Source organism: Poecilia formosa, unplaced genomic scaffold (genome assembly GCF_000485575.1).
Source record: "Poecilia formosa unplaced genomic scaffold, Poecilia_formosa-5.1.2 Scaffold44, whole genome shotgun sequence".
Lineage (NCBI taxonomy): Eukaryota > Metazoa > Chordata > Actinopteri > Cyprinodontiformes > Poeciliidae > Poecilia > Poecilia formosa.
In genome coordinates this window covers 2,820,892-2,847,827 of record NW_006799983.1, presented here as the reverse complement: position 1 = coordinate 2,847,827, position 26,936 = coordinate 2,820,892, and the positions used below count along the sequence as shown (strand labels likewise).

Genomic DNA, 26,936 nt, shown 5'->3' with positions numbered 1-26,936 from the left:
CACTGCTATTTGAACCACCCACTTTTCTTTTGTACATTTCTGTGGTGATACAGGTCTTAAATCTCATTCATAATGGTCTTAAAAACGTGTTTAGTTTGAGTTGGTGAAACGTGGAGAAATCCTGATTATAGAGGTTGACCCGGATGGCAAAAGTATTGAGAAAAAAGGCAAAGATCAAAGAAGCACTAACGTGTGATGTCAGTTGCACCGTGTGTGTGTGTGTGTGTGTTTGTTGTGAAGCAGTGTGTGAGAGAGTTGAAAACTGTGCGACAAACACACGGGCCATTAGTAAGCAGAAAGTTATCAGCCCTTTTCCGTGTGTCGGTGTGTGTATTTCCCAAATTTAAAAAGATAACTAATTTTCCTGGCTTGTTGTCAGTGTGTGTGTGTGTGTGCGTGTGTGTGTGTGTGCATCTGAGCGAGGGGGTGATATAGACCTCAGCCTAAGAGAAAAGAGCAGCTTGTTTGTCAATTAAAAGACGTGATAAAGCATGAAATGGGCTGCCAACACCACGCGGGACGAGGGGAGCGGAGAAGACGGAAGAAGAGTGTGTGTTTGCATACATCTTGCCGTGCACTTTGTGTGGATGTGTGTGTTTGGGGAGGTCTGTCACTCTCCTCTATGGAGATTAATTAGCAGGGGCTGTCTAATGAAAAGGCAGCATCGTTAGCACCGGGGCGGCTCGGAGGGAGAGAAGGAGTGAAAAAGAGGAAGGCGGAGGGAGTGGGACGGAGACGTTCCAGGGGAGATGCTGGCAGACAGGACGGGAGCCGACTTTAATTGTTGCTCGTGTTTTGGCGAAAAAAGCCGATTTTAGTTTCACCGAGAGCCACAGAGCAGAGGGGACAGGCCCCACGACTTCAGGTCTCCTGCATCTTCCTCGACGATGGAGCCTCTCCTGTGTGTGTTTCTGTGTGTGTGTGTGTGTGAGAGAGAGACGGCGTGCTTTAACGGGTGGAGGATTGTGACCCAGGTCTAATTGAAGTATTTAAGCCATTTAAGCACTGGGAACAGAAGGTCGTTACAGATCCAAACTGGCATGGGGGTTAGGGGCCCCGCGCAGACACAACCACACTTCCACACTTGCATACAAAGGGCTCCTTCTGTTTAAGACAGCCTCATTTTATTCATGATGCTGCTTATGACCCTGAACTCCCCAATGTGAGAAGGTGTGTGTGTGTGACTGTGTGTGTGTGTGTGTGTGTTCGCTTTGGGAGATGTGGCTCTGTCACCTTCCGCTGGGCTCAGCCAGGTGTGAAAAGGCATTCTGTCAGACCTCCCTGCTACCGGGTCCATTTATCCGTCCTTCGTTCATGTATGTGTGTGTGCGTGGGTGCGTGCTCGGTCCATTTATCTTCCGTGAGTGTATGTGTTGTCTTCCTGCACCTGGCCCTCAACTAACAAACTCCTCCAAACCCCTCAGTATAGACCACAAAGCCCAGGGGCATTTACTGAGAAACTACGATACTGACACACATGGACACACACAAGCATGCGCGCACGTCCAAATATAAAGAGCGGGAAATGGGGTAAAAAGAAAACCCGCAACATTTTCATCATCTCTGTCAAAGGGATCTGAACGTTTTTTTTTTTTTTTTTTTTTTTTTTTTACTTATTCAAAAAGACGTTTTCTTATTAAAGAACAGGTTGATTTCAATATCTCTTTTCGGCTGTCCCTCTTTTTCACGAACCCACACACAGAAACACGGCTGCAGATGGCCTGGTTTTACTTCTGTCTTTTTCATGCACCTTCTACATGGTGACGGCTGCAGACTCCTTCTCTCTTGCTCTTTTCATTCCCACTGAATACTGCAAACACTAACTGCAGATAGAAAAGCCACCAGAATACTCTGCTTCTTTCTTCAGGCTGAGCTCGTCGTCTTTTGGGTTTGCCTTCATGTCCCAAAATGGGAAAAAAGATTTGAAGTTGATGCATTTGGGCCAACAGTGGCTAAATGTTAACCTGTCCAGGTCCTTCTGTATGATCGCATCTACAATGCCTGTCATTTCCGTTTGCTGAATCGGTTTGTGCTTCCTCTGCATGCGGTTATGTGCAGAACGAGCAAAAATGAAGTTCATGCCATAAATGGCAGATTGAATTAGTTTTTGAAGGATATTTAAACACCACTTTGCAGAGAATGGACATTGTAGCTAAAATGTAAACATGATGCAATGATTAGTTTGAACTAAGTAAACCCGGAAATGTGATGCTAAGAAACAACTTTTATTAATAAGTTTGCTTTTAATTGGGTGTGTGGTTCCTCAAGTTTCACGCTATTAGCAAAAGTATTTAACAAAAATGATCAGTTTGCTTTAATTCAAAACTGAAATGCATCAATTATTTATTACCACTACAAAAGTAATGTGGATTCCAATTATAGCCATATTGCTTAGCATTTATTTATAGATTCCTGTTCTTATTTGTTTAAAAATCCAGGTGTAAATTCTACTTCAGTAACAAGTAATGAGATAAATTTAAGTTGTCATTTGCGTGCAGAGATTTAGCTTTGTTCATAACAAATATACACAATAGTGAAAAATGCAGATTAAACAGCAACTCTATTTGCAGTTTTTAAGTAAACTTGTTAATTGTGCAAAAATGTTATAATTTAGGATTATTGCTGAGTTTTCTGGTTAATTACTCAAGCTATCTGCTCATGTGGTGAACCTGCAGTCAGCCACTTAGCATTCCTACCACTTTAGCCTCTTGGCATGACATCTGTACTTTATCCTAAAGTGTTACTTTAGTTACCTTAATGGGTGACACTCTTTAAGCTTCCATGCTATCGCTTTCCAAACGTCCAACTTTCTTCCCTGTAAATTAGAAAGAATATGTGGGAGTAAGTAGCGGAGCGCCAGTAAGGAGCGACTGTACTCCAGAAAGCAGGAGCAGCTCTGCTTGCTCCAGAATCTTCTCTGGCATTTTATTAAAAGAATTTTAAAAACGTAGCAATTGGATGGCAACATTTTAGTGCTTTTGAAACTTTGACGTTTTAAAAGTTTGATGCCCATTTGGTTCCTATGCGATGTTGAAATGTTTACATTTCTTATTTTCAAAGGCTGGATAATTTTGGAAAAAGAAAACTACATAGAGAAAAATGTTTACCTTTCTAAACTTGATTCCTTCTCCCATTTTCTAAAAGAAATGGGTAACATATATGAAATGTTGCTTTTTTAAAAATAGTTTGGTATTCAAATGACACCCTTTGTTTTCAATTTGCCACATCACACCTTGATTTAAACATTTTAATCTTAGTGATTAGAAGATGATTGTGTAGATTTAGCCAGAATTTCAAAACTAAGGACATTTCTCTATATTAAAATGCCAGATAAAGCAGTATTTCAACAATTTTTTTATTTATTTCTTTTTACATTTTTATAAACAAAATAAAGGCATCAGACTTCATAAACTACGCTTTGAAGAATCTGAATTTATTGTAGAATAATACAGCTCAGAATTGGCGAGTCAAAGTGTTGAAGATTTTAAAACGGAGTTGATCTCAGCTGCTACAGATGCAAAAAAAAAAAAAGCTGTAAAATTGGCAGTTTACCAAGCTGCCGAACTGAAAACCAACTTTTATTCAGCGTAATGAACATACAGATAATAAAATCTGATTACTGTACATTTTCCAGGTAAATACTTTGTAGGTCCGTAATATTTTAAAAAACAGAGGGGAGATTCTGGAGCTGTATTGTGCTTTCAGAAGAAAATTCTGTTGGCGCATTGTGTGTGTGCGTCTGTTTCAACCTCTTTGAAATCTGCAGTTTTGTTGTGTTGGCCCGGTAAAAACATTTCCAACACGGTTTAAAACAAGTTTCTGATAATCATTAGCACCAGAAACCACTAAATGACCATTCAAACAAAAGATAAGTATCAAAAATGATCAACTAGTTTTTTTTTAAATTACATTTCTGACAAATCAAAGCATCAATCGAGTCGATCGCTTCCAACAGAAAGACGATGAATGTCGATGATGGAGAAAAAGGCCAGAGTGTGGATTTTAGTGGCCGACTGTTTGTGTACTGACTACATGAAAGCCTCTCATGATTGTACATTCGATGCATGCATGCATACATGCAAAACACATTAACTGTTTCAGCAGCTCTGTCCTCTGCTTTCATAAACCTGTGTGCAGAGTTTAGACTGAAGCGCCCCCTTCTGGTAGCTGGAGGAAGTGGGGAATTCAAACCTCTTTCAACCTACTTCTTGAAATCTGATGCGGCTTCATCAGATATTCATCAGATATTACCTGCATCTGTTTGGTGTGTTTTATGCGCTACATGAATGTGAGTGAGGTATAGAGAAGGTGGGACGCTGAGGGAGGGGCTGGAGGACGGAGTTTATTAAACTGTTGGACAGAGACATGGAGGCTGCCTGTGAGCACACAGCTGCTGATAGGTACAGGTATGTCTGCTTGTGAACATTGATTGGCCGCTCTTTAGATAGCAGCGGTGACACCTGTACGCTGGTGTTTATCGATCGGCAGCTTTGCCGACAGTGCTGTGTGTTTATTGAGCGGATTTTCTCATCATGCTCCTATCTGGGTGGGTGTGCATTGATCTTTTCCTGAGGGACAGGTGTGGATGTGTGTAGTATTGCCCTTCTCCCGTGGAAAAAAAACTATCCTTCCTGACTTTGAAATAAAGCTGTTTGAACTCTCCTGTTTCCCACCTGGCTGCCCTTCTTCACCCCATCATTCACAGCGTTTTACCTTTTTAATGCATTTCTGTCTCAGTAGACATGCTCAACTCACACATGCCCATTGTTAGGCCAAGGTTAGGACATTTTGTCCCTTAAATCCTCTTATATTCTCTCAAAGAAAGTGCTGTTAAATTTCTAATAAGGGTGAAATTCATGGTAACACAGAAGGCTCTTCAGGTTGTCAGTGTTAAATTAAAGCACTTGATTCAAAGGTAGGTTGATCATTTCTTCGTCTTTGTGGGGTTTTGGTGGAACAGAATAAATTGGGGTCAGTAGGACTTTCAAAAAGTCACAAAGTTACACACTTATTTTTTTCAATGTTAAATTGACGAAGGGCAGATTTGACCCAGAGTCAACCTTCACTAACATGTTCTCAAGCGAAGCTTCATTCACCATTTACACATAAACCATTTCATATCCATGAACCAGTAAACTGTTTAATATCGTGTTTTTAAGTATTTTTGAGGAATTAGTGACAGTTTTATTAAACTAACCAAAACCCAGCTTTAATTTGACTTGGATGTATATAATTGTCAGAAGATTTTGCATTGCATCATGTTTCTATTGACTGTGATTCTGATCGACTCCCACAAAACATGACAGATTATAACCCTTCATCAGACCGAAATAATACCTATTAACTTCCTGATTGCAGATGTTATTTATAAGTCATATAAATATATTTTCTCACATTAGACTGAGTTGATTGCAGAAAATTACTTTAACTGGATATAATTTGTTTCCTCTGTGTTAATTTAAATCCGTGTGATGTTTCTCCAAGTTCATGAATGCCTTTAAACATCTTCTTTTTACCAAATTTATTTATTTAGAGGAATTTTACTGATCTTTATTTTTACTTAAGAGAAAATATAATGTTTTATGTAACATGTAATCTGTAGATTTAGATTGTGTAAAATGATTCAATGATTCTTTAAATGTATTTGCTGCGGGTTTGTTTTCGTCAATCCAAACTGTTGGGAGCGTCCAGTTGTAAACAGCAGAAGTGCTCTTCTCTTACTTCTGTGTAAGACTGAATCTCTGAATTCATCTGTCTGTCCCTAATGGGGGCTTGTGAAGTTAATTTTGCTTTCTGGGGATGGAGCGCCAGTCGGTGGTCGGTCAGGGGAAATAACTCTCTGTTTCCACAGTCTTCAGGAAATCCGTTTTCTTATTATTGTTAGACCTCTAACTGCATCCAAACCTTTTATTTTTTGTGAAATTCTAAATATTGTTTTTTTTTTTTGGTTCATATTTTTACCATGATCTTTTTTTTTATTTAGATATATGAAAAAATAAATAAAATTATTGAATAGAAAAAAACGAGCACCATGTGAAAACAAATGAAGGAAAACACCAATCCTGGCTCTGAGTCCAACTGGCTTAATCACATTTCCTCGAGCCGAACCATTCTGGCATCAGGTCCTCTGTTCTTCTGGGTGGTTTGACCTTCGTTGTACTTTTCCCCGGTCCTCCTTTCTCTCTCTGGCTGACCGCTTTCATTCGTTCTTCTCTTAAGAATGTGCACAATTCAAATGGATTTCCTGTAGAAATCCCTTAAATCCGTTTCTGTGCAGAAAGCTGTTTTTGCTGCCTCATCATTGTACAGTACAGACTGTCCTGTCTGCTCCTCTCTGCCCTGTCAAAAGCCTCTCAGCTCTTTATTCGCCTCAGACTGAGGCACTAACAGCAGTGCATGCAGACCAGATAACAGCCTTGAAAGGGAGAACTTCTGCTGAGTTTTCCTCTGACGCTGCGGACATGGAGGAACATCTTGGTGAAATCGTGCATGTTCATCTAATTAGTGAAGCAAAGCAATGTGATCAATAATTCCCGTGATGCATTTCCCACATCTGGTTCAAGGTTTATGAGACCCTAAGCTGTTATTGGTCAGCTCCAGTGATATCCTTTTTGTAAAACTAGTGGTTTTTGCATTATACTGTTAACATAACTGTTGTTATAGTTTACAACTGGAAAATATTAGCAGAATATATTCTATCATTATAAAACAATATAATACACCTTGATCTTCACATTGTTAATTCAAATACACAGCCCAGATAATTTCCGGCAGAATTAATCATTTTTCCGTATATTGATGTAGTTTTAAGTACTTTAACTATGACTAAAGAATTATCGTATTAACGACAAAATATTTACTCAGAATTATATTTACAGACTAACTTTATGCTCTTCTATAAAACATTTTCAATGTCACTGACTTTTCTGTGTTTGACAAGTCAAGTGGTGAAACATCAAGTTTTCTTTTAGTATATCAAAGTGAAAAACTCCTGAACAAGAAAAATAATCTAGTAGAGTGAATTTAAATTCACTTTGTGTTGGCGTACTAAAAATATGAACAAGGTTAGGTACATGTTTTTTTTTTTTTTGATTAATCTTGAATAATCTTGAAATTTATTTTTTCTTTTTGATTCAACACAAAAAATACCTACATTTATCAAAGAGCCTGAAGCTCATGTGTCTATCTTGTATTTTCCTAAAAAAAAGAAAACCTGAACCTGAACTTAGTATTAACATGGAAAAGCTTCACGTTTCCCTCATATCTTGATCTGGCTTTGATTGGGCTAAAACTATGAATTTAGTCATGTACAAATAGTTAAATTCAAATAAAAAGGACAAACTTAAATAAACATGAACAGATTGCTTTGGAGGAAGACGGCATCCCATCTCTCTTTTTCTCTCAGATTTTCTTAAATAAGCTGTTGCATGCACACAGAGAACCATAGGAATGCACCCACAATGCCCACTCACACACTCATGCACACACAGGTGCAGTGTTATCAGAGGTCTTGCAGGCTTTGCAGGTCATTGTGGCTTTGTGCTTAGCAGGATGGTGTTGATTTGATGTAATGTTTGGTTGGCTCAGATGTAAATTTAGGGTTTAACGTCCCGCCTGGTGCCTACGCAACTCTGTCCATCTGTACGTAGCACATCTAAATCCCCGTCTCCAGTGCCCACATATGCCGTCTCTGTCTAAGTGGTGGGGAATAAGTGGGCACCTCCATATAAACATGGACTCACGCTGGCGACAGCAGAGTCAGGCTTGTGGGCTCAGCTTTTGAGCGCTAAGAATAGAAAGCGTACAACTTACATTTGAATGGGTTAGCTTGTTTCCTCTGTTCGACCTTCCACGGTGTGACCAGATTACCGCCAGCTCCTGCCCTGAAAGAAGGTTTTTCTCCAGAGGTGGCACCCAACCCTGCATCATATTATCACCACAGTTCAGAAGCGCTCTTTTATTTTTTTTTATACCGGTGAGCAGAAAATCTGATTTTCTTCAGAGTTGCCGATTCTGGATGAGATTCGTTCTTAGGAGACTGGTGTTATCTTTGAGTAGGATTTAAGGAGGATCTTATTTTGGTTCTGAAAGGCAGCAAGAATCAGATCCTGATATTTAGTCAAGTTTATTTGTATAGCACATTTCAGCAACAAGGCAGTCCAAAGTACTCTACATCATTAAAAACAGTCACCAATTGTGAAACAAACATTAAACATTACATTTTATCAGATGCCATCATCAAAGACATTAATGCACATCAAACATGTTTATCAATGTTCCAATTACTACAAATCAAAGGCAACTATAAACAGATTGATTTAAAGGAACTCAGTGTTTCAGCTATTTTGCAGTTTTCTGGAAGTTTGTTCCAGATTTGTGGAGAAGTTGAATTGTGCTTTAGATGTTCCACCTCTTCTCCACCTTAACTGCGATTTATTCTCTTTCTGAGTAAAAAAATTCTTTACGTTACTTTGCTAATTTGCCAATGAGAATAAAGGGGTTTAAAATTGATGCATCCAGTGCATTTATTATGTTGTGTCTTACCTTCCAGGCATTTCTTCTCACCCAGAGTTTAATCCCCTGTTTACCTAATATGTATATACTGGCATGCTTCTCTCCCACACAGCACAGGGGCGTGTTTGCTTTGGTATGAGCCCAGTAGTCCGATGTTGGGGAGCGGAGCTGCTGTCTATGATAAAGCAGGCATAGTTGGTCCCCTGTGGGTCCAGTAACATATGCAAACCTCTCCCCATTGCTGCAATAACATATGCAAAACACTGCTGCTGGCCCCGGCCCCCATGCTCCCACCAGATCCCACCCCCTCTCCTCTACACACAAGCGTGTTTGCTCCTCGGATTTTGTTTGATAACTGTGTGTGTGTGTGTGTGTGTGTGTGTGTGTGTTCCTTCAGATTGTAGTTTTTGTAACAGTCTGAGCTTTGTGTTGGCCGAAGGATTATCACAGCTTTGCCACCAGCAGCCAAGGCAAGGAGCAGGAGTAGAGCAGGGCTTAGTCAGACGCGACATATGTGGAGGGACAACTGTGGGAAAATACATTTGTGTCTGTGTGTTTGTGTGTGTGTGTGTGTGCGTGCATCAGTAACAGTGCGCTGGTGTGTTTATGCGTGTTCACATGGGGATGATTGGCTGTCTGTGGCCTTTGGACCATTCATCCACACACACAGGCCCTAAAACTACCCACGAGTGTCTTTCCGGGATTCCCTTTACCTTGAGGTCGACCAGCGTCTCGGTTTCAACAGAGTTCAAGAAGATCCATGAGGTTCAAAAGTATAAACTCTTGTTCTGTATCTGAAGTGATTGGGTTTAAATGTTTTTTTGTAGTTCTCGTTTCTGAGGAACCCATATGTAGAAATAGGGTGGGAGATTAACTTGGCTTTTTGAATAGTAGCTACTTTTTTGTCTCATTGTCTAAGGAACGTTTCCTCTTTTAGGTCTGCTAAAATTAACCAAAAATATTTTTATTTTTCAATTGCCAAAGGACAGGGAGACTTTTTTAAAGTTCCTTCAAACTCAGAGGATTACTTAAGTTTTCTTAGTGTAGGTGGCATTGCCTAAAGCTTACGGTTTATGTCAAGTGCTTTTGATGTTTCCACAAACGTCTTTAAACAGTTTGCTGTAATTTAGGTAAATTTCTCCCAACAGAGCTGTTGTACTTGAGTTTGTAGACAGCCTTGCTCTCACACCTCTAGTTCTCTCCACAGATGCCCTGCAGGACTAAGCTCAGCACTTTGGGATGGCCACTTCAAAACCTTGACTCTGTTGCCCCTAAGTCAGTGTTTAGCAGATTTGGCTTTATACACAAGATCAGTTTGTGCAGAAGCTTGAACTTCCTGGATGATTTATTGAGATGTTGCTTCAATATTGTTTCTTCATGATTTTCCCAGTGTTTTTTTTTTTGTTTTGTTTTTTTTTTGTTTTTTTTGAGTCCTTATACTCCAGGAACCTATAATCAGTTGATAATTATTTCAATAATCGATTCATCACGATTAAGCTAATTAATCATTGCAGCCCAAATTCTGACCAAAATGTGTTCCTCTTTGGAATACGACATTCACCTGATTCCTAAACAATATGATGACAGAACTGTGTTCATACAGTGCGTATAAATATCATGCATGAGCTGTTATGCTTCCAGTGCAAAAGAGACCAAACTGGGGTGATCTCCATAGGTTCCCCTTGTTTAAATACTTACGATGGGCTCAAAATGTGGAAATATTTCAGGGATAAATGGTTCTTTCCTTGATTTAATATTGGTTGAGGCAGACAGCGACCCACACACACACATTCGAAGAAAGCTTTTTACCAGCATTTCGCAGAACTATATAACAGGTTGGTGGGAGAATACGAGGGGATTTAATTTCTTCTTTCTCCCTCTGCTTTGCTTCATTCAGTCCATGTGCTGGATCAGACTACGTGGAGATAACGCAAGCCCAAGGTCAGGGAGGAAGAGACCTGCAGCCAATTTACATGAGAGATGAATGGGAAGAGGGGCAGGAAGGGTGGAGGTCGGGGTGGGGGGGCTCGAGACCGGGACTGTGATCTCCTTAGGGTGCACACGCCTGTGTTAATGTGTGTGTGTGTGTGTGTGTGTGTGTGTGTGTGTGTGTGTGTGTGTGTGTGGTTGCGAGAGGTCTGTGATCTCCTGGCCTTTGTGATGGAGATGGACCCGGCAGGCCCGACCCGATAATGACGCGACGCTCTAATAGCATTCATCCCTTCTACCGCAAAACTACTCAAGCGGAAAAGAGAGGGGAGGACAAGGGAAAAAAAAAAAAAAACAAATGTGAGGGGTAGATGTTGGTTTGCAGGGGGGTGTACGGATCGGGGGGTGGGGGGGTTAGAGGTGCAGGTGGGAGGGGAGGTGAGCTAAGCTATGTTTAAGAAATGATGGGGGCCACAAATCATTTGTAATCTCAGAATCAGGGTGAGGGAGAGAGAAGGGGGACCATAGGTGACAGCGTGATGGTGTGTGCAGCTCTGGGCTTGTGTGTTTCAGAGAATAGCATTAGATGTGTGTGTGAGTGTGTGTGTGTGTGAGACATTAGCAGTTAATGCACTCTGCCTGTGTCTCCTTTCTCTCTCTTTATCAGTGTATATTTGCTGTGGGCGCTGGAGCATGGAAGGCTTTCAGAACACTGGCCCATAGGGGACGGGACCCTGTGTCCAACACACACACACACACACACACACACACACACACACATTCACACACAGTTACTTATCATACAGGGTCATTACAGGTCTCTAACTATACCTTGGTAATCAGAGGTTCATATCACCGACCATATTCAGCCGTCCTCAACAATGGAGAGCATGGGAATGATGGCAGAGGCGAGGGGGACTGGCAGACAAACGGAGGGCTGAACCTCCATTTTATTTTCCTGTTTGTAGATGAAACACAGACAGATGGAGAATTAGTAAAAGATGTTGGTTTTATAATTACAAGCAGGTTTGATTTCTGTCTTTCTTTCCTCAGACTAAGAAAGGTCCTCCTGTGAAGCAGCCGGGAGGCGACGGTCATCAGTCTGCTGCCTACTGCTACAACTGTTCCAAGAAGGGACACTTGGGTTATGTGAGTACCTTAATCTGTTTTTGTCCTTCCAGGTTGGATTTCCATTGTCTTGTAAAAGTATTTACACCCTTTTTTATGTAACAACCTAAAACTTGTACACAACTATAATTTTTGTCGATTTGTGATTACATTTGTGCACATTTTCCTCAGGAATGTACAAAACAGAGGATGTTCAGTGGGGTTTTTCCCAGCTACCCTTTCATCAGTCACTATGACACTGTGAAGGACATCAACCGCAGACTACACAAGATGAAGATAAAGGCTAACGGTAAGTCACACAGAGACAGTTTAAAAGGAAAAAGTAAAAGAAACAATTAAGGTTAAGGTTAAAGACAATTTCCCCCGTCAGTCAATTTTTTTCCTAAAAAAGTCCCCAATTTTAGCATACAAGAGAAATCCTTGACCGTTCCTCTTTGCACAATATGTCTGTCTTGAGTTTTTTCAAATTCTCTCTACTTTTTAGCTCGCCCCACAGCTTCCATGTAGGATTTGGGTGTGGAGGCTGAGATGGCCTTGAAATAAAGTCAACTAGGCATTTATTTCTGTGATTTGGCCAAATGTTTTGGATCATTATACTCTTGCAGCACTTAAAGGGGAAGCATCATTTTCTTGACAGAAATCTTTTGTTTAAAATCTCCTGCTGTCCCATTCCAGCAAGATTCCCTTGGTCTTTTGAAAGTAACAGGCCCACAGCATCACAGATCCTCCACCTTACTTAACAGTGGGCATAACTACTACTTAAAGTCACCTTCCCAACTTAGGAAGATCAATTCACACATTTCAGAATGTAATGACATGCTCTCTTGTCTTTCCCATTTTGAAGAGTGGCTAAGAAGAATGGGAAGAATGGGTCACGGCACATTTATACACCAGAGAAACAGGAAGTCATGGTGGACTGATTAGTAATGCCTCAGATGCATTATGTTAAAGGGATTGCTAGAAGTACCACTAAATGTGACAGTAGTAATTTTATTAAAATATAATACATAATTGTTAAAGGATGAATTCTTCACAAATTTTCAGTGTGAGATTCTGAATTTATTTTAAGGCTTTCTACACATCTTTACCTGCGATGCCATTAAGTGTGGAGGGTGCTATGAGTCTATATTTTCTCTATATCATATCAAACAAAAATAAAAATTATTTGAATGTTTAAATCCTTTATTATTATTATTATTTTTTTTTTTTGTTCTTAGATATGGGAAGAAATAGCTATCTGTCTTCTGGATCCCCAGCCCCTTCAACCCCTGGACCACAAAGGAAGAAACAAAAAATCAACCATCAGAATGCCAGCCCCCACTCTAAGAACACGCCTCACCGAATCCTAAACAGCTACAGACCAAGTCCAAATCACATCATCTTCAGTGTTGACGACTTTAATGATGCTACACCCAAAACAAAGACGGCTAAGCAGCCCAAAAGTGGTGGCAGTGCAAAACCATGGAAGCCTAAAAGAGCTGTTCCCACCACAAGAGACCCAGTGCCATTGAGTAAGCTAGTTATTGATGAAGCAGACAACTTTCCCAGAGGAGGAGGGCCTCAAGGAAACAAGGAGGAGAAGATGAGAAAGAAAAAGAAGGGCTGTAAAACAAAACAAGTTAATTCATCTATAGCAGACCATGTTTTTAGGACTGGAGGAGAGCAGAGTCAGGACTCAAAATCGTCAAAAAAGAAACAGACGGGAAAGAAGAAAAGACAGAAGGGACGTTCCAATAAGACTGCCAAAAAACAACTGCGTGGAGCCACGTATTCAGAAGAAGATAACCTGTTTCTCATTAAACAGCGGAAACGCAGCAGATAGTAGCAGGGTGTGTTAGGTTGTGACAGGTTGTATCAGTTTATTTAGGAATATTTTGTTATTGAGTTTTAAATCATTGGAACTGAAGCCAGAAGGGGTCTCTAAACCCCTTTATTGTATGTTTTTACAAGAACCATTTTGCATCCCAGTAACAAAAGTTGCAAGAAGTCAGATTACTGAATGCTAATTCTGTAATCTGTAAACACAGGGAACCACAAGTATTTTAAATAACCAAATGTTGCATCCAGGACGTCCATTGCAACAGTAACATTTATCACATGAAAAATTTAGTGACAGTTCATATTATGAACATTTATAACTCATACTAATATGAATGCTACAATCTGAAACTAATTACTTATTTTGTTTGTAACAACGTCTTCAGGTGTTCATTTTCACCGTGATTTAAGTCAAAGAGCTCAAATGGCAGATATTGCTAAATATTCAAACTGTTAATAAAATGGTTGCTTTGTATGATCAGATCAGTTTGACAGTTTTTCAATCTCTTTGTGAGACATGATCACTTGTTAGTGATAATTCGTTTTGTTGATAAGGTTTGGGTTACAGTGAAGCATTTTCACGATTCCTGCTTGTTTTTACACTGTAAAGTTAATTCCCTGATAGACTCTGTAACTGAAATACAGTACAATCCTCTGCTCTAAACACAGCTGTAACATTTTACCTTGTTTTTTTTCTCTTTAAACGAAAGGAAAAAGTGTTGTGTTTTTTTTTTTTAACAAACTTGGAAATGAGTTCTTTCATTGTGAACTCTAAACATATCTTTTACTGTCAGTTTAATAGTTTATTCAAAATTAATGTTTAGACCATAATAACATCGAGGTCTGAACAATTCTTGTTTCCTCTTACTGCAAGTGTGGCCATGATGCTGATCTGCAAACAGTCCCAAAACAGGGTTTGGATTAAGTGAATCGCTAACATCCCTTTAAACTATACTCTGGAAAGTTTTTTTGTTGTTGTTGTTCATGTGCATTTGTTAAAATCTCACTTGAAAGTGTTAATGCATCTTTGAATATGAGAAAATGAAACATTTTCACTATTAACACATTAAAAGTGACTGTAGTCTATGAAGATGACATGTTCTACTCAGTTTCCAGCTTTTTAGGACAAAATGGCTTAGCCAACTTTTAATGTTTTTAATATACTAGTTAGCATCACAGCTGCTAACTGTGAGGGTAAACATTGCAGGAGTGGACTAAGTCAGAGCCCATTGTCCCTCACAGAGAAGCTTGCCACAATGATTGATGCTTTTTCTAACGCTGGGAATAAACTCCTGGGGTCAAGTGAATGTTGTGTAGCACAGTTAATTTGCTGCCAATTTTTAGTTTCAGCACATTGTCTTACACATTTTTAGCAGAAAAGTAATGTGTAAAAATTAAAATCTAAAATAAAATTTGATATTTTATCCAGTGCCCTCTTTCTTCTAATTGATGTTTTTTGAAAAGATAATATTTTAACAGATGAGCAGTGTCTGTCTCCAAAACAAAAAACCCAACAGAAACTGAGATACCTGATTCGTTGATTCTCTACTATAGGTATGTGTTTTAAGCTTATTGCCTTGTCAAATTACTAAAGAAATCTGTGAACAAAGATTATCCTGTCATGTTTTACAAATAAAAGTAAGGCATGTCGTATGCATAGCTTGAGCTATTTTGCAAAGAATGCAAAAGGTTTGGGTCCAGTCTGGAGTGTTTGGAAGCGCTCAAAATGTTAATAGCTTTTTCCAACGGCTCCTGAACGCCTCAGTACAGACGTTGCCGGTGACGCGTTACGTCGTTTCCGCCCCATGTTGTTCGCCGTCAGGTGCCGACATCCGCATCTGCATTTGTGTCAGAGAGAGCTGCGGGCTCGGTACTTTATCGTCCAAGAACCTGACAGGACGGTGTGTTGATCCGGACCAAGAGGCGGGAAGAAAAAAAGATGGAGGACGGTTTGAAACCAACCGGCGACACCAAGCTGGACCAGGCTATCCGGCAGTGGCTGCAGTATGACCGGGTGAGCTCACGGAGCTAGCCGCTTAGCTGACCCAGGATTCTGGGGTTTGCCTGACTGGTAGCATGGCTGTTTCCAACCACTACATTTAGGGGAACAGCCTAAAAAAAACTAGACCGCTCAAACGTAACTGATGAACAATTAACTTTAGTGTTTATGCTTTCCACCCACCAAAAACAATGTGTGATTTCCAGAAGAAAATTGGGTATTTTTGTTGTGATGCAATTATAGACTGGCTAAACTGAATCAAAATGTGAGTCAAGTTTTGTCAAGTTTTTTTATGCATACTGTTTATCAGTATTTTCCGAGTAGGTAAACACATTTATGTATGATGTTATTACTGAATAAACTAAGGAGGAAAGCGGTCACAATGAACAGCTGAAAAATAACATGAGCTCAACCATGTATATTAGAAAAAACGGTCTCAAAGTCTCAATTTTAAATCTGAGCAGCGCAGACATCAGTTTTAAAGGTTTGAACTCAAGGAGCGTAGCAGTGCAGATAAGGACAGATAGGCCTATTGATTAAAAAATTATGAGTTTACTTTTAAAGTGGGAAATGGGTTCTCTAAAGCAGTGATTTCTAAACTTTACAGCTTCTGACCCAGAAAATAAAAAAAAATATGAGTCTGAAGATTAATTTCCACTGAGTCAGATTAAAAGATGGCATTGGCAGCCAATATGTTGTGCAGTATGTTGGTTAGTTATTTCCAAGACCATCTTTATGTTTTTATCAAATATATATTTTTATTAAGGTTCATTTCTGAAGAGCACCTCAAAATCCAAGTGGGTCCAACCCCAACTTTGGGAACTATTTACAGGACGGCATTCCTTCACCAATATTTAATGACAATGACCACAAAGTTCATCAGTGTTTCGTACACTAAATTTAGTTACCAACAACTAAATAAAAGTACTTATCGTAGACCTATAACTAATTAATTAGTTGTTAGTGCTGTTTGTGTTTCCATTACAGTCTTGTTTAATTAACTTGTTATAATTAGTAAGCCACAAACTTTTGTTGATTATGAAGTTAATATTTACTGCCATCATGTTGAACAGAGAAAACCAAAACTGCCTGCTGTTAGCGCAGACAGCCAATTTTCATCAAAAATGTATTCATCCTGTTAACTATCAAACTTTTTTTTTATTTATTTTCACATAATCTGGTTCACAAAACATTTGCAGGAAAGTAGCTAATTTTTAATGATTTGTTTCTATAATTGTCACAGTCATGTTTGTAATTATAGAAGGCTGACCAGCACAGGAAGAGTCCTTCTTGGTCCTAAAGAGTCATGCAGAGCCACCAATTAGTTTTCAGGGGACTCAGATTCATTAGTCTTAGGATAATTGTGTTAAGAGGGTCTCACTGAACAAGTCGAGTCTTACTGAAAAGACATTTTCATCTCCTTCTTGGTGTGCCACAAATGATTGAAATGTTGTCTTCTTTATTTATTTATTTTTTTTAAAGTTGTACAAAACTGAGAAAAATAAATATTCTTATACTATTGTATTTTGTCATTTTTTTTGTTTGAGAACATGTGAGGTCAAAATGACTCTAAACGTATTCTGCTTGGTGAAATGTGTTTGTGACTTTCACCTTTTAGACTTGCATACTATTTTCATCTGTTATAAGCTATCAAATTTTGGGGGTTTAGGCAGTATTAAGCAAAGAAAAAATTATACAACTTCTTTTTGTCAGATTTAGGAAGTCACGTGGCATTGCTAAACCTTGACATAAGATGCCACAAACAAATTTTGTAACGCAAACCTCCTCGTTACCAGATAAAAACCTAAAGATTTTCTTTAAATAATAAGTCTGTTTGTATTTCTGACTATAGCAAAAATATTTTGGGTTTATATTTCCTAGAACCCCAAGACAAAATCCCTGGTGCAGGACATGGTGAAGGATGGATCGATGGAGGCTCTGAAGAAGTGTTTCTCCTCCAGGATGGAGTTTGGTACGGCTGGGCTGAGAGCTGCCATGGGCCCCGGCATATCCTGTATGAATGACCTCACAATTATCCAGACCACGCAGGTTGGTTAATTGATAAGCTACTGCCAGACGTTAAGCACTCAGGTCACATGAGTGTCACGTTAAAGCCTAAAGCTCAAAAGCTTCTGTATATCACCAGTAGGTTCTTCCTGTATATTTACCCGAAACAGTCAGGCCTTTATCATTTGATTCACATTACACTATCAGCAGGCAAGTAATGTTGATAATAGTCCTCTCGTAGTAAAATATATTTAAAAAAAAAACAACAACATATAAATAAGGAGAGAATGGTGATAACCAATACAAGAGTAAAGTTATGGATCAGTCTTTGTTAAATAACCCCCCACCTCACTGTTTATAGATCTTCATGGTTTTACATTACTCTCAAAGCCCTGAGGAGTGTGTAATCGAGAGAGTACGTGGCTCCGATCACAGCTTCATTTCTATTTATTACTCCACACGTCAGTACACTCTCTCCAGAAAATTGCGTTAGCTCTCCGTTTAGCGGCTGTATATACGAGTTTGGCAATAATTCCTGTGATTACTTTTGATTGGTTGGACTTTCAGCACAAATCCTGTATTGATTAATAGTGTAGAAGAGGAATAAAGAGGTGAGGAAATGGAAAATTCATTTTTTTCCTTTTCCTTTTTCTTACTTTTTTCTTCTCTTCTTCTCCTATTAGACCAAGTCTCATGCTGGCTGTCACCTGATTTCAGCTGAAAATCTGGCCAATCAGATTAGTTGAAAGAGGTCTGCTTCTGACTGACAAATACGTACTTCTCCCCATGCTGCATTCATGGACCCGCAAATAAATGATGATTGGAGTTATGCGCTCTCTCATTTAATATGCTCTGTTGTAATTGCTCATTATTGGCAGGAATGTGATGCCATATTTAACAGCAGTTTGCTGCTGGACCAGTGGAAATAACTACTTGTGCTGCTGCATTTGGAGGCTCAAGCTATTTGAATATGAACTCTTTGCCAGGCCAGAAGACGAGTTTCTATCGGTGTTAGAATATCAGACGATCTATAAACTAACACCAGCTTACTTTCTCTCAATCATTCAATGAATTGTTCTGATGTTCCAGGGTTTCTGTCGCTACCTGGAGCAGAGTTTCGGTAACCTTAAGGAACGAGGCGTGGTCATCGGGTACGACGCACGCGCCCACCCTACCAGCGGGGGCAGCAGCAAGCGCTTCGCCTTCCTGGCCGCAGCAGTTTTCATCAGCCGAGGAGTTCCTGTCCACCTCTTCTCTGAGATCACCCCAACACCGTTTGTGGTACGCTCTTAAATATATGTATTCTCTACTTTGGGGGCGTTAATTGTGTCTAATATACACACCAGATGGTTAAAAAGAGATTTACCGCTTTGGAAGCACATTCATGTGCTTTTAATGTTTGTCAAGTTAAGACAAACTTAACTTGACATTTTTATGTCAAGTCAAGTTTGTCTGCTGTCAGGATTTTAGTGTGATGGACGTTGTGAGGACATAAGCTCCAGGGCAAATTCCATTTAAAAAGTCGCTCAGTTCTGGTGCACAGCACGTTACATAACACACAGATTTCACAGGTTGTGTTTAGGATATCGTCATGTTCTCTGTATTTTCTGTCCAAACACGTCTGCATTGTTGAGCCCAAACTGCACACATTATTCTGCACCCAAAGTCAAAACCTCAACCTTTCAATCTAAAGCTTTATCTATAAAATTTAAGCAATGTGTTGGACTTTATTTTTTAGCATTTTTCTGTTCTTGTATGTAACAAATCTAAAATTTTCACATTTCAGTGTCAAATGTTGAGAAATGAACTTGGATGTGACGATCTATGAAATTGATATCTTAAAATAGTGCAAAAGAAGAATGCAAGCCTGTCATAAAACAGCTGCTTAAGTTTTATAATAAGCTATTTCTATGTTTTCTGTTTTTGGAATGTCATGCTGCCGTCTTTCTCACGTTGTTCGTTTTGCAGCCTTTCACAGTTTCCCACCTGGGTCTGTGTGCTGGCATCATGGTGACCGCCTCTCATAACCCCAAGCAGGACAACGGCTACAAGGTACAACTGACTTATTTCCGTTTTGGTTTTCATCAGAAGTGCATTAGTACGTTTTTACACGGGACCATAACGCTGTCATAGACCATTGTAGTTCATTTTCTGATCTTTCTCACAGGGAAACAGATGGAAAAATAATCTAAAGAATAAACTTTTTCCTGCCAGGTTTACTGGGAAAACGGCGCCCAGATCGTGTCTCCTCATGATTCTGGAATCTCCAAAGCCATTGAGGAGAACTTGGAGCCCTGGCCGGCATCCTGGAACACAGAGGAGGCCCTGAAGGCCGCCTTGCTGAAAGACCCCTTCCAGGATGTTAACACACAATACTTTCAAGCCATCCAGAAACACTGTCATCACAGGTACTCCATAAGTTTAAAACAGTTTTGTGGAGTGTGTCATGTGGTACAGTGTATAGATGATTTAACTTGTTTCTTTGCAGAGAGATAAACAAGAAATCAGAGGTGAAAATAGTGCACACTTCTGTGCACGGCGTTGGTCACACATTTGTCCAGTCGGCTTTCAAGGCTTTTGATCTTCACCCCCCGTATCCCGTAGAGGAACAGAAAGATCCAGACCCTGAATTTCCCACCGTCAAATACCCAAATCCTGAGGAGGGGAAGGGAGTTCTGGTACGCACTGAACAATAACCCAATGCTCTCCACATGTAAATGATTCAGCCACTGCCGTGTTTGTGTTCATTTGGTAATTTTTCGGTTTGGTTCGCAGACATTGTCGTTTGCTCTTGCAGAAAGAGAAGGAGCCTCTGTGGTTTTGGCCAACGACCCTGATGCTGATCGATTAGCTATAGCCGAGAAGCAGGAAAGGTTTGTGTTTCATATTTATGACTTTAGAAAACCACTCCCAAAAAAATCACACATTTCTGCAATGACATTTTTTATGAATGCAGACATGTGTGTGTTATCAGATAAGTAGAACGGCTTAAAATAGTTTCCATTTATTTTTATTTTTTTAAATGGCACAATCTCTCTGAAAACTTTAGGAAAAATCCACTTTTTAACTTCAGTGCATTTATTTAGTGGAAGAAAAAAAGGTAAGAAATTGTTTTAAATAAAATCTCCAGTTGGACAATCATTACTGTTACCTATAGCCATCCTGTTGTAGATCAACACAACTGAGGCATTTTAAAATGGAGACTTACATTTCTAAAGCTGATCAGTTTGTAAGATCTTCCAATTACTAATTGATAACTTCTTGCTTTCTTTGGAGTTTGTTTGTTTGTTTGTTTTAGCCACTAACCTGGATGAGGGCCAGTAATACAAATGAACATTTTGCCCATTCACCAGGAGTTAAAAAAAAAAAAAAAATCAAGACAGAATTGGCTCACTGGACTAAAACTTCACCTTCTGGCATGTCCACCTCAATTACCAGACCTACTTAGAAGTTCTCAGAAACTCAGATTAACTTAAAAAGTGAAGAATAAATAATAAAAATGTTGCTTTTACTCGTATTTTAGAGGAACTGTTGGGTAGCTGAATTTGTTGTAACAAAGTCTGGGGACTTTGTTAGTATTTCTCCAGGCCTGATGTCTCTTGACACTGAATAAATGAACTATATAATTATATGATTTTTTTTTTTTTGTACTTTTCATTTTTAAGTTTTCTATGTGAGGGTACGCTACTGCAATTAGATCAATATTAATTCAGAGTTTTTTATACATTGCTATTTATAACCCTTTTATTTAGCTGAGAATACTTTAAATCACAGTGGTAGTTCTTTTTCTTTTTTTTTAAACATATTAGCTAGTTGCATTCTTTCCTGCTTATAAAATGTCTCAAATATCATCATCTCTGACCAGTTACTCGTGATGTAATTCTGCCTTGGAGACTGAAACACTTCTTTACCTTTCACCTTCCTGTCTCGTGTGGCTCAGTGGACAGTGGCGCGTGTTCAGCGGCAACGAGCTCGGCGCGTTGCTCGGCTGGTGGATGTTCCACTGCTGGAGTGAGCAGAACTCTGACGCTGCCGCGGTGAAGAACCTCTACATGCTGGCAAGCACCGTGTCGTCCAAAATACTGAGAGCCGTCGCTCTGAAGGAGGGCTTCCACTTTGAGGTAATGCATTCAGGCTTGCAAAACTTTTCTGGCCTCATTTGTAAAAACATCTGTAGAAAAAATTTGTAGACTCCAAGCATATCAGAGTTTATTGCAGGAAAATACTTTCTTGTAATTTTGTTTTTTACTTTAATTTTATATACAGTTAAAGCAACAAATCTGTATTAACTTTTTATCTTGTATTATTGTATCATAGAGAATCTTGATACAATAGATTTGGTCAGTTTTAATTCAGTTAGGATTACTAAGACGATTTCTATTTGCTAAATGTCAGGGTAAAGAGGGAACTTTCTTCACAGTCAGAAGTTTACATACATTTTCTTATTCTTTAAATTTGTTCTACTTTGGTCAAGCATTTATATTTCAACAAGCTTCTCACTGCAGTTTACTGGAGTGCTTCGGTTTACCACAGATGGTGATGAGTAATCCATCAGAACGATTAAAGCCATGACATCATAGTTTACAAAAAAAACAGAAAAATACAGAGTTCTCTGTTATTTTGACATCTAGCAAAAATTAATAAGTTTTATTAAGAGGCACAATTTAGTCTGATTTCATTTCAGTGAGGAAGAAAATGTTTGCTTGTTTTTATATAATGTATTTAAACAGTTTTAGTTAAGTGACTTGTTTCATAGGCATTCTATGCTGTGACATGTGTCAACCCATATTTTTGTTGTTTTTAAAGACTTTTTTCTTATGATGTTTGGACAGGAAACCCTAACAGGTTTTAAATGGATGGGGAACAGAGCCAAAGACCTCTTGGACCAGGGAAAGAGTGTTTTGTTTGCTTTTGAGGAGGCCATAGGTAGGCACAAACACAAACTGATGTTATCGCTCTGTTAAATCACAGAGTGACTTAGATTAAAATGTCTGAAGGCTTGTGTTTTATTTGCACTGACAGGAAGTGTTTGGATTCTTTTCTGTTCGTGAAGATGTCTTTTGAGTGTCTTGTTGGCTGCTTCATCACAGCCGTCATATTAAACTATGTTATCCGAGTTGGCAAATAAGGAAACTAATACCTCAAAGTGGCATTTTGGTCAAAGCCTGTTGTAAAGATGAATTGAAAATTGAAAACGACTTCCAGAATAATTCATATGAGTTAATTTTCAATCAAATTGTCCCATGGTATGCCCAAATTAATTAGCTTACCCTTATCTGACTTTTTTTCAATTAGTCTTAAAAAAAAAAAGTTTGATTTGTTAAACAAGACGAAAAGACTGAAGAGATGTTGAGGAAAATCCACAGACACAGGCAGGTTAAGGATTGTAGTCAAACGTGCGTCAATGGTTTGTCAAACACAAACAGCATAGTTTGGAGCACTTCCATCTAACGTTATTATGATGCTGGAATTGGAATGGCATGCCATCGTACACACACGGTTATTAAAGGAAACAACAGCTGACCACCACAGCCGGGTTGTCGCACACACACATGGGAAATCGACTGCCTGTATGTGTGTGTTTCAGGTTATATGTGTTGTAACTCCGTATTGGACAAGGATGGCGTCAGTGCTGCAGCTATCGCAGGGGAGATGATTTCATACCTGGCCACCAAAAACAAAAGCCTCTCCCAACAACTCACAACCATCTTTGAAGAGTAAGATGTTTACGTTATGCTGATCTAACATTAAACTTACTGCCGACTAACTCTTATTTTCTCCCTGCGAAATTGTCAGGTATGGCTATCACATCAGCAAGAACTCCTACTTCATCTGCCACGACCAGGAAGTAATCCGCAGCCTGTTTGAACGTCTGCGCAACTTTGGTGGCAAAAAGGACGCGTACCCGTCAGAATGTGGCCGCTTCTCCGTCTCCGCTGTTAGAGACCTGACCACCGGTTACGACAGCAACCAGCCCGACAAGAAGGCTGTAAGAAACCTGAACACAACATTAGAGCAGAATTTATCCTGACATTGCACTGTGAAGGTAGAAAATACTACACCATCAACAATCTATTACCGGCACCTCTGACAAAGATGTGCACAAAAGCCTCAATTGTTAAGGAGGCTTGATGACCCCAAGATGCCACTCTTTGCTGCAGTTCTTCACAAATTTTCTTTAGAGATGATTCCTGTTCTTATACTTCTTTAGTTTATTTTACACTTTTTTTTTTACACATGTAGCAGTGTTGTTGTAGCCACAAATGACGAACATACCTCATTCTTACATGAATAGTACGCTACGCTTTCCTGTGTTTCTTATTTTGAAGATGGGTTACAAGAAATGAGATTCTGTTTCACATTTTATGCCCCATGGAAACAGGAAGTCTTGCATGAACAATGCCAAGACCTTTTCAGTTTAAAATGTCAAATATAAAGTTTCTTCACTTGTTTAATGACTGATTTGTCTGAAACGGGTTTGTTTTCCCTTTGATTTTTTTAAATTTTTATTTAGCAAGATGATTATTCTGCAGTAAAAAAAAAACATTTTGTTTTAAAGTTTCTTTACAGGGATGCAACTTTTTTTAATGGAGGATGCCATAGAAAGAAAGGAACATTTTCTCACAAGAATTTTGCAAGTAGATAATAGCTTAGCCATATAACAGTGGATGCACCTATTTTGTATTTTTTTTCTAGGTTCTCTAAATGCCCAGGGAGTAAACGGTGACATAAAACCTGTCCTAAATACATTAAAATAAATTTAAATGTCTTTACATGATGTTGGATTTTTTTTAAATCTCCCTCACACTCCTTCCTGCCCTTCCAGATTCTTCCTACCTCCAGCTCCAGTCAGATGATCACCTTTACCTTCGCCAACGGTGGCGTCGCCACCATGAGGACCAGCGGCACCGAGCCCAAGATCAAATACTACACTGAGCTCTGTGCTGCACCTGGCAACAGGTGAGGCAACTCAGACCGCACTGTCAAGTGCATACTGTCTGAATATGGCAACTAAAATGTTTTCGTGATCGTTGATTTTTGTGATGGTGTGCAAAACATTTTTCAAAAGAACAAGCAAATTTTTAAAAAGATGCAAAAATATTAATTTTATAATTAATCATGAACACTTAGTTAAAAAACAATATCTAGAGTGTAACACCCGACTTCAGTTAATTATCATGTGATGATGTTTTTCAGTGATGTGACACATCTGAAGAAGGAACTGGATGATTTGGTTGATGCCATCGTTGAGAACTTCTTTGAGCCTGTGAAGAATAAGCTGCAGCCCAAGCCAGAGTAGCTCTGTTGGAAACTTCATCAGAGCTGAGAAACATCTCTCTGACCGTCGTTTCACATCTTAATTACTCCTGATGGGATTGTTTTTTTGGGGTTTTTTTCCCAGATAAATTAACTATTGTTTTTAAGTTTGTCCCAAGATCTTTAGATGTTTTACTAGTAATAATGACAAATTGTTTGGTTCATTTTAAAATAATTTGCATCAGGAAAGCAAAAATTTCACCCCACTTTAGTAGAATTAGAATGAGTCCCTCTGGATGTTTATGCCTAAAGCTATGAGCCAAACTTTTCTATAAAATCAATCAATCAATCAATCACTGTGGAGATAACATGTTGTGGCCAGTTTTTCTATTTGTTTTGCTACTTTTGTTTTAAATAAATTGCACACATTCCTCTAGTTACGTCGCAGAAGGCATAATGGAACTGATCAGATGTTTCAATTACATTTATCTGTATTTTGTGGCTTTTATTTATCCTGTGTGTTGGTTGTCCAGAGAAACCAGTTACTTGGAAATATTCAAACCAGAATATAAACAGATGTGCACACTTTAACGTTCGGATGGCAGTCATCACTGCTTCTGCTTTGCCCATCACAGCTGGAGTCAAATTCTGGCTCAGATGCGTAAAGTTGGATTTTTTTTTTCTTTGGTGCTCTTTCTAAAAAAACCTAAATCCCTAAGTTTTATCCACCTGTGTTTTTATTCCAAGAGTATATTTGTCAGCAGAACAGAGATACCTCTGTAACTTGAAGTATACCTCATTCCTTTTGACCACAACAGTAAACTTGTGTCCCCCTTTAATGCCACAATCATTCCTTTTTTTCTAGATGGTATTATGCTCTACATTGCCTGTATTTTACATAATACCCTCTGAAAACACTGCTTTGTATGAGTGCACTGCTGCTGATGTGACACAACACAACTAAATGTTGGGAACTGCTTTTAGGCTTTGAAATTATGTCATGTTGTTAATGATAACTCTGCCACTGAATGTTTAGACCTTTATAATCACTGCACACGTGGAAACTAATTGCAGAGTTTGCAGGTTTACTGGCTTTACAACAAACTCGGTCACCATGAGATGTTGTGACTCCAGAGGGCGGTGTTCGCAGGGTGGAATGAGAATTCAGGCGGCTTCATATTCTGACAGCTTTTTTTAGAAAACGGGACCCTAGTGGAACTCGGTGGATAGCCCACTGGTAAAAGTTCAGTCCATGTTGTTAAATCTGTGGCGAAAAAGGATTTGCAGACAGTAGAAAAACAAGAAAACTCAATCAGTTTGAGTTTCAAAGTATGGACACATTTTCTCATAACAGCTATCAAAATATGTGACTGCCTGTATTTTAGCCTCTCTTGTCAGTATTTTTTTTTTATTTTTTTATTTTTTTTTACATTTTTTGATGGACTATCAGAATTATGAAATCTTTTCTATAAATAATTGACTATAAATTGTAATATGGTTGATGAAAGCTGTCAGACTATGTGTCCTTCTGTATTTCAGTCCAGGTTCATAAAAGCACTCTGGAATCTTTAATGGTTGCATAATTTGGTGTTTGCCTACGGAAAACAATTTTCTTCTTAAAACTTGAGCATTCTAGCACCACCCTGAATTTATTTAGCTCCATTACAGTGTCTAATAAACGCATTAGTGCCTTCATTAGACACTACCAGATGTATGTATACTAAAATCTTGGAGCAGATAAATTAGTAACTCCCTCCTGTGATGATTTTCTCCGATTCAAGTATGCCGGAGAATGTGCCGCCAGCTGGGGGCGCACTGTCTTTCAAAACGAAATGGTACCTATTGAATGTCTGCTAGCGTTTCACTGATAGGTGGCGCTACTTACTGTAACGTTAAACTTTAGGTGGAGCTGGAAGATTTATATCCTACCGGCTTTCCATATTCTGTCGGCTTGCCTTAATCAACTTTATCTGAGTGCCTAGACGGCCACTAGGGGGAGACATTGTGCATTCATTCTTCTACACTCTGCTCATTCCGTTAAATGAATCTATGCTGCGACTGACAGGGACGTTTCACACCTTCCTGTTACTTTGCAGTGAGTTAAACCTCTGTTGAAATGTGCTTTATTTTTTTATGAGATGTCCATCGTTTCCTAAACGCTGTTCACACTGGCCTTACTTTCACCACCAATAAAAACAGTTTCTAACAACACAGAAATCTTGTGTGATGAAATGTTGGGACGGGCATACAGTGAATGTTTATTAATTTACACCATCATCAGGCG

The 26,936-nt window shown here is 39.0% G+C and overlaps 2 protein-coding genes across 5 annotated transcripts in view; both read left to right on the top strand.

Annotated features, from left to right (window-relative positions):
• Positions 1 to 14,813, top strand: part of zcchc7 (zinc finger, CCHC domain containing 7) — a 55,280-nt gene extending 40,467 nt beyond the window's left edge. For all 3 annotated transcript variants that reach the window (XM_007551942.2, XM_016671442.1, XM_016671443.1), the window contains exons 8-10: positions 11,497 to 11,592; positions 11,743 to 11,860; positions 12,789 to 14,813. In XM_007551942.2, the coding sequence (XP_007552004.1) occupies positions 11,497 to 11,592; positions 11,743 to 11,860; positions 12,789 to 13,393 (819 nt within the window). In that variant the 3' untranslated portion in view covers positions 13,394 to 14,813. The remainder of the gene's footprint in view (positions 1 to 11,496; positions 11,593 to 11,742; positions 11,861 to 12,788) is intronic.
• Positions 14,814 to 15,175: 362 nt separating this feature from the next.
• Positions 15,176 to 26,865, top strand: pgm2 (phosphoglucomutase 2). 2 transcript variants are annotated; one of them, XM_016671414.1, is made up of 14 exons: positions 15,176 to 15,403; positions 17,270 to 17,437; positions 18,485 to 18,676; positions 19,364 to 19,447; positions 19,610 to 19,803; positions 19,884 to 20,073; positions 20,171 to 20,268; positions 21,336 to 21,516; positions 22,228 to 22,321; positions 22,983 to 23,112; positions 23,192 to 23,384; positions 24,222 to 24,355; positions 24,593 to 24,707; positions 25,117 to 26,865. In XM_016671414.1, exons 1-13 carry the CDS (start codon positions 15,329 to 15,331, stop codon positions 24,693 to 24,695), a joined length of 1,836 nt encoding a protein of 611 aa, XP_016526900.1. In that variant the 5' UTR covers positions 15,176 to 15,328; the 3' UTR covers positions 24,696 to 24,707; positions 25,117 to 26,865. The 2 variants fall into 2 exon arrangements, with proteins under 2 accessions (XP_016526900.1, XP_007552003.1); XM_007551941.2 differs by having other exon boundaries at positions 24,593 to 26,863.
• The last annotated feature ends 71 nt before the right edge of the window (positions 26,866 to 26,936 follow it).

Bases quoted from the DNA above. Each gene is read 5' to 3' on its own strand.
- pgm2 (XM_016671414.1), top strand. From the start codon at position 15,329: ATGGAGGACGGTTTGAAACCAACCGGCGACACCAAGCTGGACCAGGCT. The intron at 15,404-17,269 runs GTGAGCTCACGG...TATATTTCCTAG, and splicing joins AGTGGCTGCAGTATGACCGG to AACCCCAAGACAAAATCCCT. The intron at 22,322-22,982 runs GTAGGCACAAAC...TGTGTGTTTCAG, and splicing joins TGCTTTTGAGGAGGCCATAG to GTTATATGTGTTGTAACTCC.